Below are 20,845 nucleotides of genomic sequence, written 5' to 3' on the forward strand. Positions count from 1 at the left end.
AAATGCCATGTGCCCGAGCAGCACAATAATGCGCATGATGTGTTGGTCATTTCCAGCGTTTTCGTCAGCTCATCGCAACTTTACGTGACATTGACTGAGCTTGATCGTCGAAGTTCTGTCACACAGCCGTAGTACAAGCCTGGGATCTCAATACAAGCTTGATTTACATGCATTTTCGATGACGCAAGGAAACTCAGCTATTGAACACTCAAGCGTTATCGATGACTTCCCAAATGTAAAGGTGACTTGTCGACCCAACGTGCAGGTTGCGGAGGACCCGTCCGAAGCGCTCGTCGCGGGTGGCGTATGTGACATTCAGCCGGGCCCATTCAGGCGATAAACCTTCGATGCAAGGTTGAACGCACGTGGTGAGGACATGTATGGTGTTTCTAGGTGCTCGCTAGAAACGTCCCTCGATGTCGCACCAGGGTCATTCGACACGCGTTCACTATCCTGCTGATCGCATCTTTCTGGGCACGGAAGAGTCTTTGTAGTGTTGATAACCTGATCACGCAGCTGCTTTCACGGGTGATACCGGGAGGTTCATGCGTGTAGCCGGTGCGTGCTTCGCTCGCTCCGAGCTCCACAAGGGACCGGATCTTTATGTGTTGGCCGAGGGAAGATCTTTGAGCTGCTTTCGATGTCAAACATCTAATAGAACTCAGGGACCAACGCAAAAAGCCGGGTGATGAGGATCAAACGGTAGAGATTGTTGTCGCAAGCACTTGTGGCCGCGAGATCGTCATCATATCATACTTGCTGTCACCACGCGTTCTCGCAAAAAGACTGGCATTTCCTGGGGCTGTTGATTTCCGTACTCCCGATCCAATACAATGAAAGGATCAGCAGCATCTGTGGACGTTGAGAAAGATACAATCTTGGCGAACCATGTGTAGCTAGCAGCTATAGAGATGGCGGAGGAGCATGTTGCAGCGAAGAAAGAGGAACATCGACTTCGTGACAGATAAGCGGCCTTTCAAAATTTAGCTAGACGACAAACCTTCTGATGACCATCTGTGGCTGACGTTCCCATGCTGTCCACAGGTGTGGTGATTGATGGCTTTGCGTGGTGTTCCGTTCCTGGTCGTCTTGTCTTTCGGTCGGGGGTTACGCGCGTCGGCGGTGATCGAGCTCCCAACAGCGCAGACCGTACTTGTAACTATCACGCATAAGTGATGTGTACTGGTAATGTTCGTTGAGATGTCCTGGCGATGGCAGGAGCGATGGGGCGGCGGAGGACTCGCTTACTGCTAGCGTATCTTGGCACCAACGCAGCTGCGAAAATGAGTTTCGTGAATTTCCTCTTCGACTTCTGACAAGCGCCAACTAACCCCAACGACAACACAGATTGCACCAGGAGACCCGACATCAGGTACGCTATACACAACGTCCTCTACTCGATTATACGGAGCCGTTCAGCATTGCGACATCGACGCTGCCCCGCGAATGTTCCGCCGCCGTCAGCCTCCGCCAATGGATTGTATGGTCGCACGCGAGTCGCTCGATATCTACACTCCCACAGCAGGCAGTACAAGGCGGGGGACGTTTCGGGCAGCTGGAACAGTGCTGCGGCTTCGTTGACTTGCAACTGAGAGCAAAGGCTAATTTGATTGTGGACACAGCGTCTTCTGAACAACCGCAATCATGGGGTATCTATCCTTCCCTCACCCCCACTCCGCTGCAGCCACTAACACTCGCCAGTATCTCACGAGACTCTCGCCACAAGCGTTCCGCGTCCGGTGCGAAGCGCGCATACTACCGCAAGAAGAGGTATGCATAACCCGATCGCTTCTCTAGTCATGTCTAACATGGCTTCAGGGCTTTCGAGAAGGGCCGCCAGCCTGCCAATACCCGTATTGGCACAAAGCGTGTCCATCTTGTCCGCACTCGTGGCGGCAACCGCAAGTTCCGTGCTCTTCGTCTCGAAGCCGGCAACTTCTCCTGGGGCTCCGAGGGCATCGCCAAGAAGACCCGTGTCATCGGTGTCGTCTACCACCCCTCCAACAACGAGCTCGTCCGTACCAACACCCTGACCCGCTCCGCTATCGTCCAGATCGATGCCGCTCCCTTCCGACAATGGTACGAGGCCCACTACGGCTCTTCGCTCGGCCGCAGGAGGCAGGCCAAGGCCGGTGAGAAGGAGGAGGACAAGAAGAAGTCCAACTCGGTCTCCAAGAAGCAGGCCGACCGCTTGAAGAACGGAGGAAAGATCGAGAACGCTGTTGAGAAGCAGTTCGAGGCCGGTCGTCTGTACGCCGCTGTCTCTTCCCGTCCCGGCCAGAGCGGTCGCTGCGACGGCTACGTCCTCGAGGGCGAGGAGCTTGCTTTCTACCAGCGTCTGCTCAGGAAGTAAGGGTGATATTTGGGGCTTCTTCGGTGCATTGGTCAGGTCAAAATGGGTGTTTAGTCATGTATCTGGTCTGCATAGTCGCGGGACACTGAATGCACTCGGCATGATAACGCCACTTCTCTAGATACCACGAGACTACGAATCATGGGTTTCAAATGTTCATGTGAACGTTCTTTTCTTCCAAGTTCTTGTCCGCAGACCTTGTTTCCATTGCGCCTCATCGTCGATCCAACATGACCAAGACCCTTCCCCGCTACGGAATGATCAGACGTCGTTAACTCACCCAAGGCACATTGCTATCGTAGGGGTACCGTGTATATCACATGTAATACATCCGATGATGTGGCTGGGGCCGACTGTGCGTTTGTTCATCATATACTGTTCGAGCAATGACCGTTCACATGTCACCCCCTCTTCCGCTCTAGACTAATCGCACTTCTTCCCAAGCGTATCTTTACCGTCCATACACTGTACATCCGAGCGCCTGGATCATACCTCGGCACACGCCCGCCTACAATTTCGAGGCCGCAACTGGGGAACCGACCTGTGGTAGCCGCGTTAGCTTACGTTCACATGCTTGAGTGATATGGAGTGCAAGCTGGGTAGTGGTAGTGATTGTGAGGATTATGAACTTCATTGGTTTTGGTTACAGACTCTTATGGTCTGGACATTGGTATAAGGTTACAAGGTATATCAGAGACATAAAGAAAGCCGAAGGTTGCGCAAAGTGTAGACTACAACTTGGCGGCTACTTTGGGTGCACCTACGTTCGTGATCTCATTGTAGAGCAGTCTGGGATATCGTTAGCATGTGTTGTCAAGCAAAGAGGGTGTTGAACTTACGATGTCAAGAACTCGGCGTAGTCCTCTCCAGTGACCTGTCCCTCAAAGTACTTGGCCGCAAGATGGAACTTGTTGCCCTTTGGTGCCTTGTCGCTGAGTGCCTTAGCCTGCTCGTGCAGAAGCTTGAGCGCGTAGTCCTTGGTCACCTTCTTGCCCTCGGCAGTCTCGACGTTGTGCCTGGTCCATTGCCACAGTTGACTTCTTGAGACCTCGGCGGTAGCAGCGTCCTCCATGAGGTAGTTGATGGGTACACAGCCGACACCACGGACCCAGGCCTCCATGTAGCTGAGACCAATGTCAAGGTTCTTGCGAATGCCGTCCTCGGTGACCTTGCCGGGCACATTCATGTTGAGGAGGTCGTTGGCGGTGATGTGGACGTCTTCGCGGCGGACGTGCATCTGGTTGGGCGTAGGCATGTGCTCGTTGAAGACTTCGCTTGCGATAGCCGCAAGGGCTGGGTGAGCTACCCATGTACCGTCGTGGCCAGCGCGTGCCTCGCGGAGCTTGTCGGCGCGCACCTTGGCCATGGCAGCATCGTTCGCTTTCGGGTCCGTCTTGATGGGGATCTGAGCAGCCATACCGCCCATGGCGTGAACGCCACGCCTGTGGCAAGTCTTGATGAGAAGCTTGACGTAGGCGTCCATGAAGGGCGAGGTCATGGTGACGGAGTCGCGGTCGGGGAGGACGAAGTTGGGGTTCTGGCGGAAGCGCTTGATGGTGCTGAAGATGTAATCCCAGCGACCGCAGTTGAGACCTGAGGAGTGGTCGCGGAGCTCGTAGATAATCTATGTAGCAGTCAGTGTAATCCAGATGTGTTGGCGGTGTGCTCAACGTACCTCATCCATCTCGAAAGCGGCGGTGATGGTCTCGATCAAGACGGTACCGCGAATGGTTCCGCGCCTCATGCCAATGTAGTCCTGCGCCAGGTTGAATGCATCGTTCCACAGCCTAGCCTCAAGATGCGACTCCATCTTGGGCAGGTAGAAGTATGGTCCCGCTCCGCGCTTGACGAGCTCGTGTGCGTTGTGGAAGAAGTACAGTCCAAAGTCGAACAGCCCACCAGAGATGGGCTCTCCATCAACGGTGAAGTGCTTCTCCTCAAGATGCCATCCTCGCGCGCGAGCAATGAGTGTGGGAAGTGTTCGGTCGGTGCGGAGCTTGTACTCCTTCTCGCCTTGCTTGAAGTCGACTTGCTTGCGGATGGCGTCGTAGAGGTTGAGTTGACCGTTGATCATGTTGTCCCATGTTGGTGCAGATGAGTCTGGTGGAGGTTAGCTGTCATCCCTTTCACAATCAGGATTGAATACATACCCTCAAAGTCGGCCATGTATGTCCAGACGTTCGAGTTCAGGGCGTTGACTACCATCTTGCGATCTGTTGGGCCTGTGATCTCGACGCGCCTGTCAACGAGACCTGGCGCGGGTGGTGCGCCCTTCCAAGCATCGTTCTCACGGATGTGCTTGGTCTCTGGGAGGAAGTCGAGAAGATTTCCCTTGTCGAGCTCAGCTTGTCGGATTACTCGTCGCTGGAGCAGCGCCTTCCGGCGCTCATTGAATGTGCGGTGGAGGAGCGCAAGGAAGACGCAGGCGTCCTTGCTGAGGATGTGACGGTTCTGGTCGTTGAGGTCGCCGAGGATGTTGACCTCCCGTAGGATACTGTCGGCGCTAGCTGCCATTGTGGAATATATATATGTGTCTGGTACAATTGATGGATGTGTTCGAAGTACTCAAAGTACGGAGGGAGGAATGCAATGGGATATGCAGCGTGCGGAGAGGGCTGGGCGGCCGGCAGATAATATATTCATGATACAGACGTCACCCATCTTGACGTCTGGGCCGAGGATCTTCTGGGTCGGCAGACTGATGCAGGCTAGTCGGCTGGCCGTGAATGGTAAACGCCAGGCCCACGTTCGGGGGAGGGGAGCTCCAAGCTTGTGACGGTGCCAAGTCCGGAGCTGAGATGCGGGGATAACCCAGCCCGTTAGCACTAACTCGCCCGATCAGCACAGCAAACCCTGAGCAACAGTGGGCTAGACGACGAGTAGACGCGAATTATCTCTGCGCAGTATCGCCGTTGTAACAATTTTCAGAGGGATGCGTGGATATCTGGGGCTGCTGACGGAGTGCGCCGGCAACTGACGGAAGTCGCGATGCTGATGCGTGATAGCAAGCGCGTCCCCGGTAGCTTCGCCGGCCACTTCCGATGGCGCGTACAACTAAGAGTGCGCATTCTGACCACGGCACTTACACCAAATCCTGGACTCGCGCAACGTTCTTATGATTCTCAGTCATCTCCAGCAGCAATGGGGGATGTCGATCGCCGAACGAAGACGTCAATGGATCGTCATCCCTCCACGGCGAGCAGCACGGGAATAAGATCACCATGATGCATCGTAAGGCCATGCAAAGTACAAACTGTAACTGTGTCGCCTGAGAACATGCGGCGATATCTTACCACGCTATCCTGCATCTACCAGTGAAGAGGTTACCATACCCTTAAACGCATGACTTGTGGGCGAAGTTGAGGTTTCTTGGAAGCATGTTGAGGTTTGGATTGGCATTTCATCTCGCGGACGGCTCTTTAGCATACCTTGGCTAATACATTGCACAGGTATACTAGTTACGAGAATCCCATCATCTCTATCATCCCTTCCAGGCTCTCATCCCCCAACCTCTATAGCTTCTTTGGGGTAATCGCGAAAGGTTTCGCCTCGCTCTTCAAGCCAAAGCTGCAGACTCCACTTCCACCACATGAACCAGCGAGGTTCTGGCCGCCCGTGAAGTAACCTTCCGCTTCATACGTCGCCTTGTATTGCGCACCCTGGTACTTGACGTCGGCTACGTGGGTAAACTTCAGGGTGAAGTCGCGAGTTCCGAAACCATCGCTTCCCTCCAGGACGTTCATGACCCAGTAGCCATCGGATGTGCCATCGCACGGCCAAGTCCGGTCTAGGGGGTTCTCGCCCTTAGTGTACCATTGCGCTTTGCAGTTCTAGGTACACATCAGCAAACGTACTGGAGTAAGAAACAGGAAAGTTTAGACGTACAAGTCCTTGACTTCCAGCTGGCGCGGTGACGGTGGTATTATCGAATTCTGCGGGACCGAGATCGATCACGTTGGGATCCGTCACGTCGGCTGTGATGGAAGCCCACGGGTAGCTACCAGGGCGTCCCGACGGCGTGTAGACATTCACCCTGGTGACTTGCCAGTCCTGAAGCGCACTCTGACGGGCCGCCAGAGGTGATGCAGTGGCTGAAGACGTGATTGCCAGAATGGCAGCGAAAGCGGTCTGTGTGAAGTGCATGATGAAGATTGGTTCGAAGTACTTGTTGGTACCTAAGAGATGGGATCTTCTTTCACCGGCACCCCCTCCACTCTTATATATGACTCTAGGCGTCCAATACGAACATCGTCATCATCGTACATCCGCCTTCCCGAACAGGTACCCACGATTCTGCCTTCATGAAGAGCTTCACACGGCACGTTGCATTAGTCACCCCACAGTCAGGCACCCCGGGCCTAATTATAGCAGGATCGACGTCAGCGTACTTACCCACTTCCCACTTTACGGTGCTGCGCTGTTGATTCTCGTACGATACTGCCTGAGAGACTCGAATACATATCCACTGGGTGACGAGCTCGTCCTTTACCTTCGAATAAACCATTTTCGATCCGCGCACTTCATTACCATGGCCACAGCTAGGTTCTTGCGAAGAATTGATCCCATAGGATCGGCCTCAAGCAGCGGCAGTCGTTACACAACACATTTTGCCCGTACCAGTGGTAGCTATGACTCGTGTCGTGATTCTCAAGAACAAATTTAAGGTACAAGTATACATCGCCTTAGGAGGAAGGTACTGATTAGGTTTTAGCAAAGTGAATGCGGCAAAATGCGACACGACCTCTAGCCACCTTGACGCTGCGCGAGCATCGGTTTATACTTCGCGCATACAAATCCTAAGCATAGAACATCGATTTCTACTATTGCATCTGACACTGAGCTGCGCATACGAAAAGCTAACAAGAACTTTCAGACCAACATCACGCCTCCACGCTCCTATACAGTCCTCGCTAGCTCCGCTTTTGAACACCCTGGGACTACCTTTCCTGCGTTGATCGACTTTCGATATGCCGATATGTTCTGCCGCCGTCATATGCTATCCCATCAGTTCCAGGAATTCGCGGAACCTGACATAGTCCTCGTATCGCTCTTGCAACCGTCGTCTAGCTTCGTCCTGCCGGCGTACCCTTCTGCGTCGTACATGGATCGCACAGTCTTGGGTGAAGAAAAACCATTAGCTTGGATGAGGCATGTCACCTTAAGAACGATCTCAGCTTACGGTGGAAAGGCCTGTTCAACCACTCACGTAACGTGGGCGAGGCGACGAGCACACCAATCAAGATGCCAAATACCGCTATGCAAACACTAACTAGGGTGAAGATGTCTTGTCGTGACCACCCCGATTGAGCCCGAACGGAAGTACTGGGAGGTTGCTGATTGACGGTGTGTTCATCATGTACGTTGGGAATGAAACAGGCGTTGGCAATGGCCATCTGAAGGAATATAATGTTTGCAACGATAAGTGGCTCCATGATCAGCAATTATGCTGTCACGTATGTGAATATGCTATACAACCTTGGAAGAGGGACGATGGAGAGGCGAGGAGAGCATATTCAGGTGCGCATAGTTATGTAACGCTTGGACCAACCATGGGTGTGGCAACGACGAAGGGTGACCTACGAAGTGCTGCGAGAGAGGATGAGCTAGTGCCTCGCAGTTACATGCAGCACGCCAGGCTCTTGGGTGGGTCCCGCCTAACGCGGCCTGGCGCCCACCCTTGGAAGTAACTCGCGAAAGTCCACGGTTCGCAATTGAATTCAGAACATTACCTTGTCTCCTGATTTTGCACTCCAATATTCTGAGTAAAACACAAGAGAAGAAGCACGTACAGAACAGACTATTGCACGTACCCCCGCCTTTTTATATGTTTAAGTGTGTTGTTGTAGAGGTCTAAGAGCTACCTACTGTCAGCCTCTTTCTGACTTCCGCGGTTGGGCTAGAGCGTGACCAGGCCTTAGCACACCAGATGAGGTAACGGACGGCCGTAGCGGCGAATACAGGGGGGCCAGGGGCATCTGCACGTTTTGATGACAACAGGGATGCATCTTAGAGATCTGCACCGCGGACCAATGAAAGGTCCAATCAAACGTCGACGCGCGCACAAAAAGAGGCAGTGGCGTCTTGAGTCTGGCGATGTCGTGGGAGCAGGGAGCCTTCCGGCGGCTTTTCAGTGCGCGCCACAATCTGTGTCGTGTTTCTAACCACGTTGCCTTGCTAGAAGCTTACATTATTTTAGAGTTCGCTCACATGTTAAGATATGATAGTGTTCATGCGGTAGATGTTGAAAACGCGACACGAATTCTGGCCACTTCAGTGCCGTCGCAAAGTCCCAAAGATTAAATCAACACAACATCTTCGAAGCGTATCTCACAACGCCAACCTATCTACCAGAATTGCGTGTTAGTCTATACAAAACGAAGGCAGCTTCGACTCATAGTCCAGCATATTCCATGCAGGCTTCTCGAGTTCTTCCTCCAAACATCTCAAACACAAAGGCTCAGGTCCAAGAACGCCAAAGTTATAACCTCCCATCTGACCCCGCGACAAGATACTCACTGCAGCCAGCCGTGCGGCCCAATTTCCATGCGCTCTAAAAACACCAACGCCATTAGGCTCATCCAGCAACTCCTCCCAGCTATCGATAGATGTGTAGTCGACGTCGCAATCTTGGCTATGATCTCCTTTGCAAGACGTCATTGGTTTAAACCGAAGCATATCCCGAAAATCGACGTCGAGAATGTTGATGTCGCCGACCCAAACACCGCGGTCGTGGATAGATATGACGGCTTCTACTGCGTGAGCATCATGATCTATCATGCGCGTGTCTTCGGTTGCGAGGGGGACTGTCCAGTCGGTGAAAGATAGGTGTAATGAGGTTGCACCAAAGTTGTCTTCGCGTTTGAAGTCGTATGGCTCGTGTGATACCAGCTCATAGTTGTTGCTGAGTTCGCGTATCCGTGGCTCGACAGGTGAGACGAGTATCGAGATGCCTTGGCGGCCAATGTTACCTGTGATACTTCTCATTTCATGGTCTGCTACTGAGATGAAAGGATCGGATAATACAACTGCTGGTACGTAAATTATATCTTCTGAGCATAAAGCAAATGCATGGCTGAAGTCTTCGGGAACGAGATCGACCACTCCCGAGTCAAGAAGAGCTATACAGCCGAACGATTCGTTTCGATCGGGTAAAGGAGCTCGTAACGAGGTGAGAAGTGGCATTCCATCAAACCGGAGATCTGAGTTATTGCCCCGAATCTTCCATCTGTCGAACAAACATTTGAACCACGCAGAATCGGATAGATGCAGGGTTATCAGTTTCAACGAGATTGTAGCATGGACGAGGTCGGTGTACACGTATGAAGCTGACTCCAGAGCATACAGCGATTTGCTGAAGCCAAGATCAAACTTGTGGAAGCCCAAGAACAATGACACCCCCGGGGCTCGGAGAGAGCTGTACATCGATTCTTCTTCATTGAGGTGTATCAAAGAACACATGTAATCTCTCAATCGGGCTGATTGCATTTTCGCTTCTTTGAAATTTTCTACCGAGATCGAGAGAGTGTCTATTTTCATGGTCTCGAGTCTTGCCTCTTCTTGATAAGACCGTAATGGATCGCGTCCTCTACGCGTTACACTACGCGCCTCGCTCTGGAGAAACAGGCCCAGACGCGAATCACCGAGAATAGCGTCGAAGCCGATCTCTACTTTGGCTTTCTTGGACTGGCGACACTCATCTTCATGGCGACGCGCGATGGTCGAATAGTTTGGTTGGTAGGGTAGTGGCGGATCCGCCCATCTGAAGTGAGTAGTATTCCCATCGAAGTCTGGCCGGGTTGCATAACGGATGCACAGCTCACCTCGACCGGCGATGAAATTTACTCTGTCTTCTAGAAACTTCGGATCGACGATATTCGGGCAGATCCATGTCGTATGACTGTCCGATTCGGCTTTCTGTACCGTGGCAAGTTCGTAGTAGTCGATTGCTCCAGCAAAGTGTCTATTTGAAGCGTCGTGAGCGTAGCAGATGATTGCGTCGCTTCCGTCTAGTTTCAGCTTCTCCGCTACGGCACGAAGGTAAGCAATGCCGGAGTCAGCGTCGAGCTTTTCTTGAAGTCCACACACTACTAGGGTATTGAGTAGACCAAAGAATGGCGAAGGGGTAAGCTCTTGATCAGACAAGAAGAACTTTGCTCTCCTGGTCCCGTGTTTCAACAATGTCTCGTTACGTTTGCGATCTTGATCGTTCGTAGTTAGAAGCTGACTTGCTGCCACTACAAAAGGTAGGAGCCATCCGAATTCAGAGGATTTGCCTTCTTTCACGTCTTCTTCCGACATTCCCAGTCGAGACCACAGGAGAATGAACCATTCCGCTACTCTTGTATAGTCCCGTGGACTGACCCTCCATCTCCCAAGCAGACCCCCGAAGGCGACGACCTGTAGTTGACGAAAGGTCACTCTCGAACTTTCCTGGTTGCTGCTGACTACCACAGGGGCGCCATAATATTGTAGGTGTGATAGTGCTAGTGACCATTGCACACCTTCTCCTTCCGAAGATCTCCGGTTATGCTCTACACCAACAGTGCCTACTCCAGAGGAAGGGACGAGTTTATCTTTAAACTCAACTTTCTTGGGTTCAGGTGTGAACACGATTAGATCTGGGTAGAGGTGCCACGCAGAAAACGCGACGAATACCGATCCATCGATGATGTCCTGTGGTTTACCGGACAGAAATTGCTCGACAGCCAGCATTGATCGCTTCCACACGTTCATGACTTGGTCGTAGGTTGAAGGACCCCCGGGAATTGGAGTATTGATGTTTTTAACAATGAGCGACAGTTGACGTTGCGCAAATTGTTTCGAGTTGTCCGCTCTGCGAAGCCAGGCTCTTGCACTACTGTCCCACAAAGCAAGGTCTTTTCTGGTGATGTCTTGGCATGCACCAAGGAGCGAGGTGGCAGACACGTTGCCGTTGCTTTTGAGTCCTTCTTCGATCTCGATCTTTCTTGCTGCAACTATCTCTACCCATATTGCTGTAGCTACTTTCGCGTCCCAAGCGCGAGCCAATAGGCAACTGAGGAGATACACGCCCAGAGCCGGTATCCCAGATGTTGCCGCAGCCCAGAGAGTCGTAACATCCGCTCCAACATATGGCTCGAACGGTCCATGCTGACCAGCGCCGATGTCGTTGACTCCAGAGGCATTCATGATCTCCGACATTCGCCGCCCGTATGCAGATATCAGCTTTGGCGTGGATGGCACAACATCTTCGAACAAAGCCCCCAGCCGACGTGCTGTCTTGTGAGAAGGGCCTTCTTCAGCCTCAACTCGTCTTCTGGTAGAGAGCCCGGAAGCAATACCACTAAACTCGATTGGCGCTTCCATTTTGACGAGGGAGAAATCGAACTTGATATTTGCTAGCGCAGCATAGTTCTCGTTGGTCGCAGAGAAGACGGACATCAGTTTGGAGGGGAGGCCCGACATCACGAGCACATGTCCGGGCTCGAAGTTGTGGTAGAGGGCTCTAGAAGAAGTTCAGGTGGAAAATCAAGCAGAAGTAATCTCGAAAGGTTGAGATGGGTGCGCCTCGCTAGCTGGGACGACAGGACTGATAAGAGACACAGCCTACAGTATGGGGCTGAGTGCTGGCATGGCGTTAGATTGCAGGACGTCTGTCACTGGCTGTGGTAGTAAGCTGAAAGAGGGGTAAACTCACAAGCCACATTAAACTAGGGGAAGATTAACTAGGTGCACAGCCCTAGCAACCCACAGCAGGTACAAGAAATAAGTACCCAAGAAGTCTACATTGCGTTAAGATTTTACCAAAGTCTGTTTTAATACTGATGTAGACTGCAGGGTGTTTGTAGCTTTCTTTGAATGTGGTGAAGCGATCTAGGCAGGTAGCGGATTTCGCACGTCGCAGGTTTCGAGAACATTATAAGCTGTCGCTTTGCAGCATATGCGATCACCAGGTAGGTAATGATAAGACTTCGAGAGAAGAAAGCGACACGCATATGTGTGCAAGCTTGCATTAACAAAAGACGAGGTAGAGCTAATGTACGGTGTAGAAGTGCGGTGGTATTGGTAAACGGAAACGTAAGTGTTTCACTGTAGCTGCTCCATCTGATCGACGCAAATGTCCAGTCTACAAGTTTGCGCGGTCGATACGCTTGCCGCTTTCGTCAAATCGAATCTGCTTCCCGCTGACGAGTGCCTCCTGCAACCATGCTCCAATCTGTACAGCCTTGACAGCGTTCTGGAACTCCAACGGTACCGGGGTGTTATCCAAGCACGCCGCGGTGAACTCATTCGCTTCTTTAACGAAGCCAGGCTCGAATCGGCCCCAATAGTCGCTGGGCACCTCTCGGGTGATGCCGGCCTTTGAGTAGTAGTTGACCAAGTTCTTCTGGGGGTTGAGGTTGACAGTCAACTTTCCCTCCGTACCGATGATCTCGGTGACATCCTCTTGGCCGTGCGTCATCATGCGAGAGGCGTAGTAGTGTGCGATTCTGCCGTCCCAGAACTCAACGATACCGACGGCGTTGTCGTAGTCCTTGTGTTGCTTGAGGCCTGGCAGGATGGCGACAACACCGTTCGCGGAGATGGACTTGGGTACCACGTTGGAGCCGAAGTACCATAGAGTTAGATCGATGTCGTGCACGGACATGTCGACGAAGACACCGCCAGACCATGCAGCGTACTGAACGAAGAAGTCTAGGCGAGATGGTTAGTACATAGCTTATCGAGATATGGACTGTCTCATTTCGTACCTGGGTCGGGGTGTTGCCTGTCGCAAGTTTGTGATCGAACAACGGTGGGTCTGCCGATGGCGCCTTCTTCAATCTTCTTCGCAACATCTTGGTAGCTGTCATCGAAGCGCCGTGAGAAACCGCACATGACCTTGAGATGAGGCTTCTTCGCAGCTGCGTCGACGACATCTTGGCAGATCTGAACGCTGGTAGAGAGAGGCTTTTCGCAAAGGACGTGTAGATCCTTCTCGATAGCTTGGAGAGTCTCCTCAGCATGTACCGAGGTTGCAGTGCCGATCACTACAGCTTCGAGACCTTTGTGCGCGAGCATCTTCTTGTAGTCGTCGTAGAGTGTCACGCCGTATGGCTCGAGGTGCTCTTTGCCCCATTTGAGCTCTTGTTGATCTGGAGAGAAGGCGGCGACAAGCTCAGCGCGGGGGGTCTTGTTCAAGATGTTCAAAGCGTGTCGGGCGCCCATGCGGCCGAGACCGGCAACAGCGACTTGCAGTCTGTGAGGAGCCATCTTGAAGCGATGGGGAAATGAGCAAAGATCTTGATATTTGAGATAGCAAGAAAGAGAGAGGTAGTCGAATGGAGTGAGCGCGGAGTGAGCGCTGTGAGGAAGACATTTTATACGAATTGTGGGCAGATCACTAATTCTCGTGCCTTTCGGAGGAGGTTTTCGTAGGTGTTTTGTCCATCTTCGGCTCGGCCTCTGATTGGCTAGACAGCGTTCCTATGAAGTTCGGAGGAGGTTTTCGCAATGCAATGCACGCCAGTGTGGGGAACATGCGGGCGGCGTGCTTCAAACAGGTGCCAACAGGACTGAGCGGGGCTCGGAGGAGGTTTTGGGTGGTAAAATACGCCAGCGTCAAGGCGGAGATCCGGCAGCAAGACCGTGCACGAAGAAGGTGCAGCGGTCCATGGATGGCAAATGACCCCGCGACGGCAATTTCTTCCGCCTTCTCATCAACAAAGGCCACGCCTGCTTCCGCACACGACTGGATTAGATCAGCAGCGGATGGGCCGTTCGCCGCTCAATGTAGCCTACTTTGTACGTAGCATCGGCTTCTTATAAACGCTTAAAACCCGGTAGAGGTGAGGGTGCAGTAATCTTCAAATGAGGCTGATAAAATGCTGTAGTAATACAGTGGGTAGAATTGTGGAAATGCAACACTGCTCTTGACGCTGAAACAACCTAGGAATCTTGGAATCGTGCCTCCCCGAGCATCTCGTCACCCATCATTTCACCGAGCTTCGTACCGTCAACCGTTCATAGTAGACATGGTAATACTGTTCATGCGATGGTGTATATTCGCCATTGCTAGCTGTGCACCCCCAGGTACTGGCAGATTGCAATGGTGTAAATGCAAGGCCATACGCCGGATGCTTGGAATGTATCAATTCTAAATACGAACTTCCATGTTAGCTTCGTCGACATTTGAAGTGATACGATCGCGGCATGAGTGCATACCGTCTGGGGTAGAACTGCGACGCGGTCCGCTGCGCGACTTCATCCGCTTCGACCACGCTAGCGTAGACGCGATACCTAAGAGGGCTACGACCACGCCAATGATACCAATGATCGCTTCCGTAGACATATGGTTCTGTTCTGTGTTGCTGTTGATGTTGCTGTTTATATCCGGTCGTAAGGGTTCTGATTGCGAGTGCGTTGGAGTAGCGTGTATGATGGAGACGAGTGCGATGGACAAGAAAAGAATTGGTGACATGCTAAATGACATCTGCACAGAAGATAGACGCGGATTGCGTTGTGGATAAATATTTGTGACGGAAGAGTTGAAGGCGATTGAAGTAAACAAACATAACAAGTCTTCGTCTTCATCTTCTAATGTTGGTGGACGTGAGCGGCTCTTACATAGATGACGATCTAAGCATCTTGCCATCAACTTCGGTCATACAGGGCCCGCGGCAGCCGTATGCAGGGTGCGTGAGGGTGGTGGCGATCGCACCGCTTTTGCGCGTTGGCGTATCGTTGGCGTTGGGACCCCTGCAAGCTACGCTTTGACAGGATAGAAAGCACGGCCTACTGTGGCATTTACTCAGCAAATGTGTAGTCAATTGGAGGATGAGGACAGGGCCCGCGGCAGCCGTATGCAGGATGCGTGAGGGTGGTGTCAATCGCGCCGCTTTTGCGCGTTGGCGTATTCTAGACGCCCCTGCAGCCGGAGGGACCAGTGAATGCAAAATCGAGGGAGCTTGAAATCAAACATCTGTTCGCTTTCTGATTGCGTACGGATACCTGGCGCTGGGCTCATCATGGGTACTCACCTAGGTAGACCTCTCTTACAGCATTGCCATTCAAGGTGACGTAGAAAGCCTTTAGTCATTTGAGTGCTACATCTTCAAGCTAAACCCACCTTTCCTCCGCAAATGTACATGGAGATACATGTTTATCCTAAGCACTCAGAATGTGATTCAGAATTCATAGGCGCGCACAGCGACCGAGATGTCAGCAGAATACAAGCCGCGTGTGCCTGCCTGGTTTTGAGTCCGCGTCGCTGCGCCACTGCTCGGGCTTTGGATGGACTGCCAGAGACCAAAAGGTACCGCGGCTGATACGTGTGGCGATCACTTGCCTCTCGTACGTTCCAATCGTTTTCCTCCCCCATTTTTTGTGTCTTGTATCGACTATCAAAGCAATGAAACATATGTTCAATTCTTCGAGGGCTGGACGACAGACGTGCTAAGCCTAGATAGGCTTACCTAGGTAGTCGAGTTCCCGACAAGTAGATTTCTAGCGTGGCACCTGGATCAACCCGCGACAAAACCCCCACCCCCAGCAAATCACACTTCCCACGCCCAACTCCCACCTACGCAGACAAAATGAACGAAACACTCAGGGAACTCCATCGCGATCTTGCCAACAAATACCGACAGCATGGCCCCCGCATCGAAGAGAGGTGGCGTTCGCTTAGCCAAGAACAACGCAAGAAGATCATGCAGGCTGGCTCTCGTGATGGCGCTGTGCTAAAGCATGCTGAAGATACGAGCCTAGAGAATGTCTACAAGTTCATCCCTGAATGGAATATTCGCGACATTACTGCCCCTTCATCAAATTTCTTCCTCGATATGCTAAAGCACCGGGCAACCCTGCCACTCAAAGACCAATACGCGACAGGGTTCAATGGACGTCCAGGCGATCACGCGCATATAGTTGATATGATGCAGAGGAAGAACCTACGGCTCCAAGACGCCGCCCAATTCAAGAACTGTTACACGCTTTTCTTGACGGAGGATGGCTACGGCGAATCGGTCCAGATCCTCGCAGAAAAGCGGGAAGAGGTTTTGGCAAACATGAAGCCGGCCATACAAGCTCAAGTCATAGTACCCCAAGCTACTGGCGAGCTAATTCTCATGCGACAGGTGAATCTGATGCAGCTACTCAACATCAGCATTGAAGACATTCTCGATACCGCGTCTACCACGCGAACCCAGACGAAGCGCCCGAAGAAGCCAGCCGACGAGGCGACTGCAGCTCTAGCAAAGTTATCCGTACACTCGGCTCCGAAGAAGGCCGAACTCTCAGACCTCGCTGACATGGCTCGCGATCAGGTGTCGTCGCGTGAAGATCTCATTAGTCTGATCTCCACTGAGCCTACCCTTCTAGCCCATGAAGTCAACTTTTGCTTCTTCAGTAGGCCGGAACTTGTCGCCGACGAGAAGGGCCGTATGTTACCTGTACATACAGATAAATACATCAGCGGCGCTGTATTCGATGCCGTCCAGAACGCGGTAAAGATCGCTGCCACATGGAACTACATTGGCCGTCTCATGGATTTGCTGAAGGAGTCATCAGACAAACAGTTTCGAGCGACTATCCTCAAGGAGCTGTCGAACACTTGCCACCTGGAGTATCTGCGCGCTCAGAATGGATTCAAACGTAGTGTGGCCGTCGGCATGGGAGGCGGCAAGTGGTTCAAGCGCATGTCGACCGTACAGAAGGACGACGTTCCGCGCATCTTGCTGAAACGAAGCCCCGAGTCTTTAACAGTAGAGAACCCGCAGTTACACTACATGCTTCGACTCTGCCAGGAGGATACAAATTGGTCCGGGGCTGCGCAGTGGCTTCAGAAGCTAGAAGATCTCCATCGAGCCCATCCGCTAGAGCGAGACAATCTCTCGGAACGAGAATATGACTGTCTCGGAGACCTGGCCATCATCGTCACCTTCGTCCAATCTCTTTCGTTAGTCGCGCAATTACCCGCACCGAACCACAAGAAAAGCCAGCCATTCGTACCGGGCTACACAGCTTTGGACAAGGAGCTGAGGTCGTGGAAAGACGGTATAGACCTCGGCGAGTACGCCATTCCGATCGACAACTTGCTGGAGCCAGGCATGGCTGAAGGCGCTCTTGCAGCACTAGATCAATATGTCGTTGAGAAGGCGGGTACGAAGCTTGGATTTCTGTATCAGGATCTAGTCGAAAACTGCGCGTCTAGCATCCAGCAACAGTACGAGCAGCAAAAGGCAAAAGCTAGTCAAGGCCAACCCGAATACAAGGCCCCGTCAGCTCCCGAGACCCCAGCATCGAACATCGAGCAGCGCAAGCAGAAGGAGAAGACACGGCCGGCGCAAACCCCCATCTACGACATAACGCCACAAGCCACCACGAATGACCAGCCCGCTTCGTCAAAGGAGACATTCTACGTCAAAGCCTCCACTGCCGCCGTCTTCTCGTCGCTGTTCTCAAGATCGTCAGCAGCTCATAGCCCAGTACGTTGGGACGCATTCGTAGCTGCCATGACAGACTTCGGCTTTACGATTGATCCCAAAGTCGGCTCAATTTTCACATTCGTTCCTCCCGAGAAGGTGTCGGTGCGGAGGGACATAACGCTTCATCGGCCGCACCAGGCGAGTATCGAGGGGCGACGTCTTTTCATCTACTCCCGGCGCTTGAAGAAGGTGTATGGCTGGGATAGCTCCACGTTCGTTGCGGAGTAGGCGTAGTTGATGTTGTGTAGATAGGTATGTAAGCGCTGAGCTTTGCTCATAAGACGACATGATTGCGACCTGGGAGCGCGATTCCATCAAAACCTTTCAATATGCAAGAATCCGATGTCTGGTTGGGGTTGCGCACCCTTCGAAAGCTCATTGCGCAAATGAGATGCTATCCTGGATGTGATCTAAGTTCACCTCAGATACGTACAAACTGAACAGGTCTGCAGAGTACATTGTGATGAGACAAGTAGATTTGAAAATAAGATCTTAATGTAGGCTCCAAGGTGTTCAGTTTCTGCCTTGATTGACGTGAACCCATGGCAATGCTTTGGCGCGCCGACCGTCTTGTTGTCGCGCCAGACGAGGGCGCCAAATTTGGGGGGCTGGAACGGCGAATTTCAAGGATCAGCAGGGCTCCTGCCGCCGGCCCGCACCCGCACCTGCTTCTCTCCTCAAACACCACATTGCGATCGCGATGGACTCGTATGACGCGACACACCAGCGAGAGCATTATTCGCAGGCCTAAGACTATAGGCATTCACGAGCCCCCCATTCAGGCAGACGTTTGCTATGTACCGAGCCTCAATTTGGACGGGAGTGGGATCCGTGTTCGGCTTTCTACGCCAGGAAGCCACGTCGGAAAGCAAGCCACGCCTGAGGCTCGCAGTCTAGCCCACAGGTATGGCGTCAACCCGGGTCAATCATTCGCTGGGCAAGACATCCAGGCGCGGGGTGCATTTCCAGCTGAGTGAATGTTTATGCGCAAGCTCCTCAAGGCAACATTGAGGCGCAGCGGTTGAGGCGCCTTTACATATAGCTAGCCACGAAGGCCGGAAACGCGATGTACAATACTACTGCTTCCCCTCCCTTTTTACCTGAAATTGTACTATAAAGAATCATGGCCGCTCCTCCGTTGACCGAGAAGCAAGTGTACCTGGCGCTCAAGGACATTTTCAGCATTGGTCCAACACCGCCTAGCACTGCGAAAAAGATTCGCAAGAATATTGAGAAGTATAGATATGACGCCAAGGTTGCGCCTCTGGTTCAAAGATATGGAGTGGAAGGTATTACCGCGGTAGCCTTCGCTCTGTCAGGAAACCAGATCTTTGCTTCAACCGAGAAAGCGAAAACACGCTTTCCTGATGTCTTTGGGGGCCTTTCGAATGAGCCCAGTCCAGTAAATGCCCCCGTGTTCCAGACTGGAACGGACAGCGTAGCGGCTGTGCAGCCAGCAGTTACCGAGTCCAGCACTGCAGCAAGTAGTGCAGCAGCTATGCAGCCCGTAGGAGGGGTATATAGTCCCGAGGAACTCATGGGTATCGGTGACAGGCTTAAAGCCAGGAAGGAGAGAGAGAAGATTGAGAATGGTATGTGGCATCAACGTATTCTCAAGCCGTGCTGAAAAAAAAAGTTCAAGCAGCCTCGCACACGCAGTCGTTCGATTCCGTAGCCATACCACTCTGGGACCAGCATCGCATCCTCGTCAGAGTACAATACACTCTTGAAAAGGCCTGCTTCGACTTTGCGCAGGAGAGGCTGATTGGGCTTTTACATCGTGAAGGTTGGGACTGCGCAGAGGCAGTCGAACTCAATCAATGGGCCAGAACATTGCTCATCTACCGAGAAGAACTCAAATTGGACGACATGAAAGACGATGTAAAGCCTTTGCCCGGTCTCATGGAATCGATTATCCAGCTCCGACATAACGCTGTTCACCGAGTTCGCCTGGCTTCCAGTGAACTCTTACAGCACCTTACCGATGCTGTACTTCTTGCGCAGCTCTTACATGACGACAAATGCGGCAAATTTCTCTCAAATATACGACAGAGAACCCATAATGCTATCGAAGAGCTTGTACGCAACAAACAGTTACTAGACGGGAGATTAGCAGATATCAAGAGAGAGTTTGCGGCAAAGAGAGCTGAGCTTGAGCGCCAAGAAGCTGCGTTACTGGAGGCTGCGGTAAAAGAGCACAAAACACCTATGGTCTCTGTCAGCGGAAGTTTGCACCGGCTGTCGGACGACCATGGTGGTACTACTGAGGAAGTACATGCGCCATGGCTACGTGTGTACGATGCCGATCTACCTGATAATGGTTCTTCTGGTACTGAAGATACTACCAGCCAAAGTCCGGAGAATGAGGCCATCAAAGTAATCGAGGACGATGCAGACGTTATCAGCCCACCGCCCATGCATCTTGGACCCACATCACCAGTCGATGATGTCTTGCTCGAATCAGTCGTCCAACCCAAGCATCAAGAAGTCGATAATGATGAGGACAACGATCTATCAATAATGGAGACGATGCCTATAGAGGAGTCAAAGCTCGACGACCACGAGAGCAACCAGGAGCACTCCCTAGACCCTCCACCACTCGACCAAGATGATACAGCGACAGACACTGAGGAAGCAACGGAAGGGCATGGAAACAGTCTGGAAAAAGCGCATGCATCCGATTGGGAAGACTCCAATTTCCAGGACATTGATGAAGAGGTCTTCTATGAGCCAAGTACCAGTCTCGCGTCTGCTTGCGTAGACGAAGCTGTAAGTGACGCATTAGAAGCACATCAAGAATCACCTAGCGACGACCAAATACGAGTCATAGCATGGGATCCGAATGGCAGCGAAAGAAAGAGACAGCGCATAAGGTATCGCTTATCAGAGCAATTCGACGCTCTCATCACCAAACCATCCTGACGAGGAAGATCGCTAGAGCACCATAGACAGCGTCCCACCTCTTAGCTCTGAGTCAATAGTCAATGAAATCTTGCATGCTATCAATAATCAGCACTGAAGTGAGTGGATAGTTTCGCCTCAAGAGAGT

The 20,845-nt window shown here is 52.2% G+C and overlaps 6 protein-coding genes across 6 annotated transcripts; 3 read left to right on the top strand and 3 right to left on the bottom strand.

Moving 5' to 3' along the window:
* Nucleotides 1-1,644: 1,644 nt before the first annotated feature.
* On the top strand, nucleotides 1,645-2,353 carry RPS8A (ribosomal protein S8A; the record flags this gene model as incomplete). The annotated part of the gene is made up of 3 exons (XM_051494857.1): nucleotides 1,645-1,649; nucleotides 1,702-1,770; nucleotides 1,819-2,353. 3 exons carry the CDS (start codon nucleotides 1,645-1,647, stop codon nucleotides 2,351-2,353), a joined length of 609 nt encoding a protein of 202 aa, XP_051355150.1.
* A 731-nt stretch (nucleotides 2,354-3,084) lies between these two features.
* On the bottom strand, nucleotides 3,085-4,867 carry J4E92_003461 (uncharacterized protein; the record flags this gene model as incomplete). Its single annotated transcript, XM_051494858.1, has 4 exons — nucleotides 3,085-3,142; nucleotides 3,193-3,977; nucleotides 4,029-4,453; nucleotides 4,504-4,867. 4 exons carry the CDS (start codon nucleotides 4,865-4,867, stop codon nucleotides 3,085-3,087), a joined length of 1,632 nt encoding a protein of 543 aa, XP_051355151.1.
* A 998-nt stretch (nucleotides 4,868-5,865) lies between these two features.
* On the bottom strand, nucleotides 5,866-6,496 carry J4E92_003462 (uncharacterized protein; the record flags this gene model as incomplete). The annotated part of the gene is made up of 2 exons (XM_051494859.1): nucleotides 5,866-6,183; nucleotides 6,239-6,496. 2 exons carry the CDS (start codon nucleotides 6,494-6,496, stop codon nucleotides 5,866-5,868), a joined length of 576 nt encoding a protein of 191 aa, XP_051355152.1.
* A 5,962-nt stretch (nucleotides 6,497-12,458) lies between these two features.
* J4E92_003463 (uncharacterized protein) lies at nucleotides 12,459-13,585 on the bottom strand (the record flags this gene model as incomplete). Its single annotated transcript, XM_051494860.1, has 2 exons — nucleotides 12,459-13,027; nucleotides 13,084-13,585. 2 exons carry the CDS (start codon nucleotides 13,583-13,585, stop codon nucleotides 12,459-12,461), a joined length of 1,071 nt encoding a protein of 356 aa, XP_051355153.1.
* Nucleotides 13,586-15,906: 2,321 nt separating this feature from the next.
* On the top strand, nucleotides 15,907-18,024 carry J4E92_003464 (uncharacterized protein; the record flags this gene model as incomplete). Its single annotated transcript, XM_051494861.1, has 1 exon — nucleotides 15,907-18,024. The coding sequence occupies one exon, from the start codon at nucleotides 15,907-15,909 to the stop codon at nucleotides 18,022-18,024; it is 2,118 nt and encodes a 705-aa protein (XP_051355154.1).
* Nucleotides 18,025-18,919: 895 nt separating this feature from the next.
* Nucleotides 18,920-20,718, top strand: J4E92_003465 (uncharacterized protein; the record flags this gene model as incomplete). Its single annotated transcript, XM_051494862.1, has 2 exons — nucleotides 18,920-19,388; nucleotides 19,433-20,718. The coding sequence occupies 2 exons, from the start codon at nucleotides 18,920-18,922 to the stop codon at nucleotides 20,716-20,718; spliced, it is 1,755 nt and encodes a 584-aa protein (XP_051355155.1).
* Between the last annotated feature and the right edge of the window lie 127 nt (nucleotides 20,719-20,845).

Source organism: Alternaria infectoria (genome assembly GCF_024043175.1).
Source record: "Alternaria infectoria strain BMP 0036 chromosome Unknown scaffold_4, whole genome shotgun sequence".
NCBI lineage: Eukaryota > Fungi > Ascomycota > Dothideomycetes > Pleosporales > Pleosporaceae > Alternaria > Alternaria infectoria.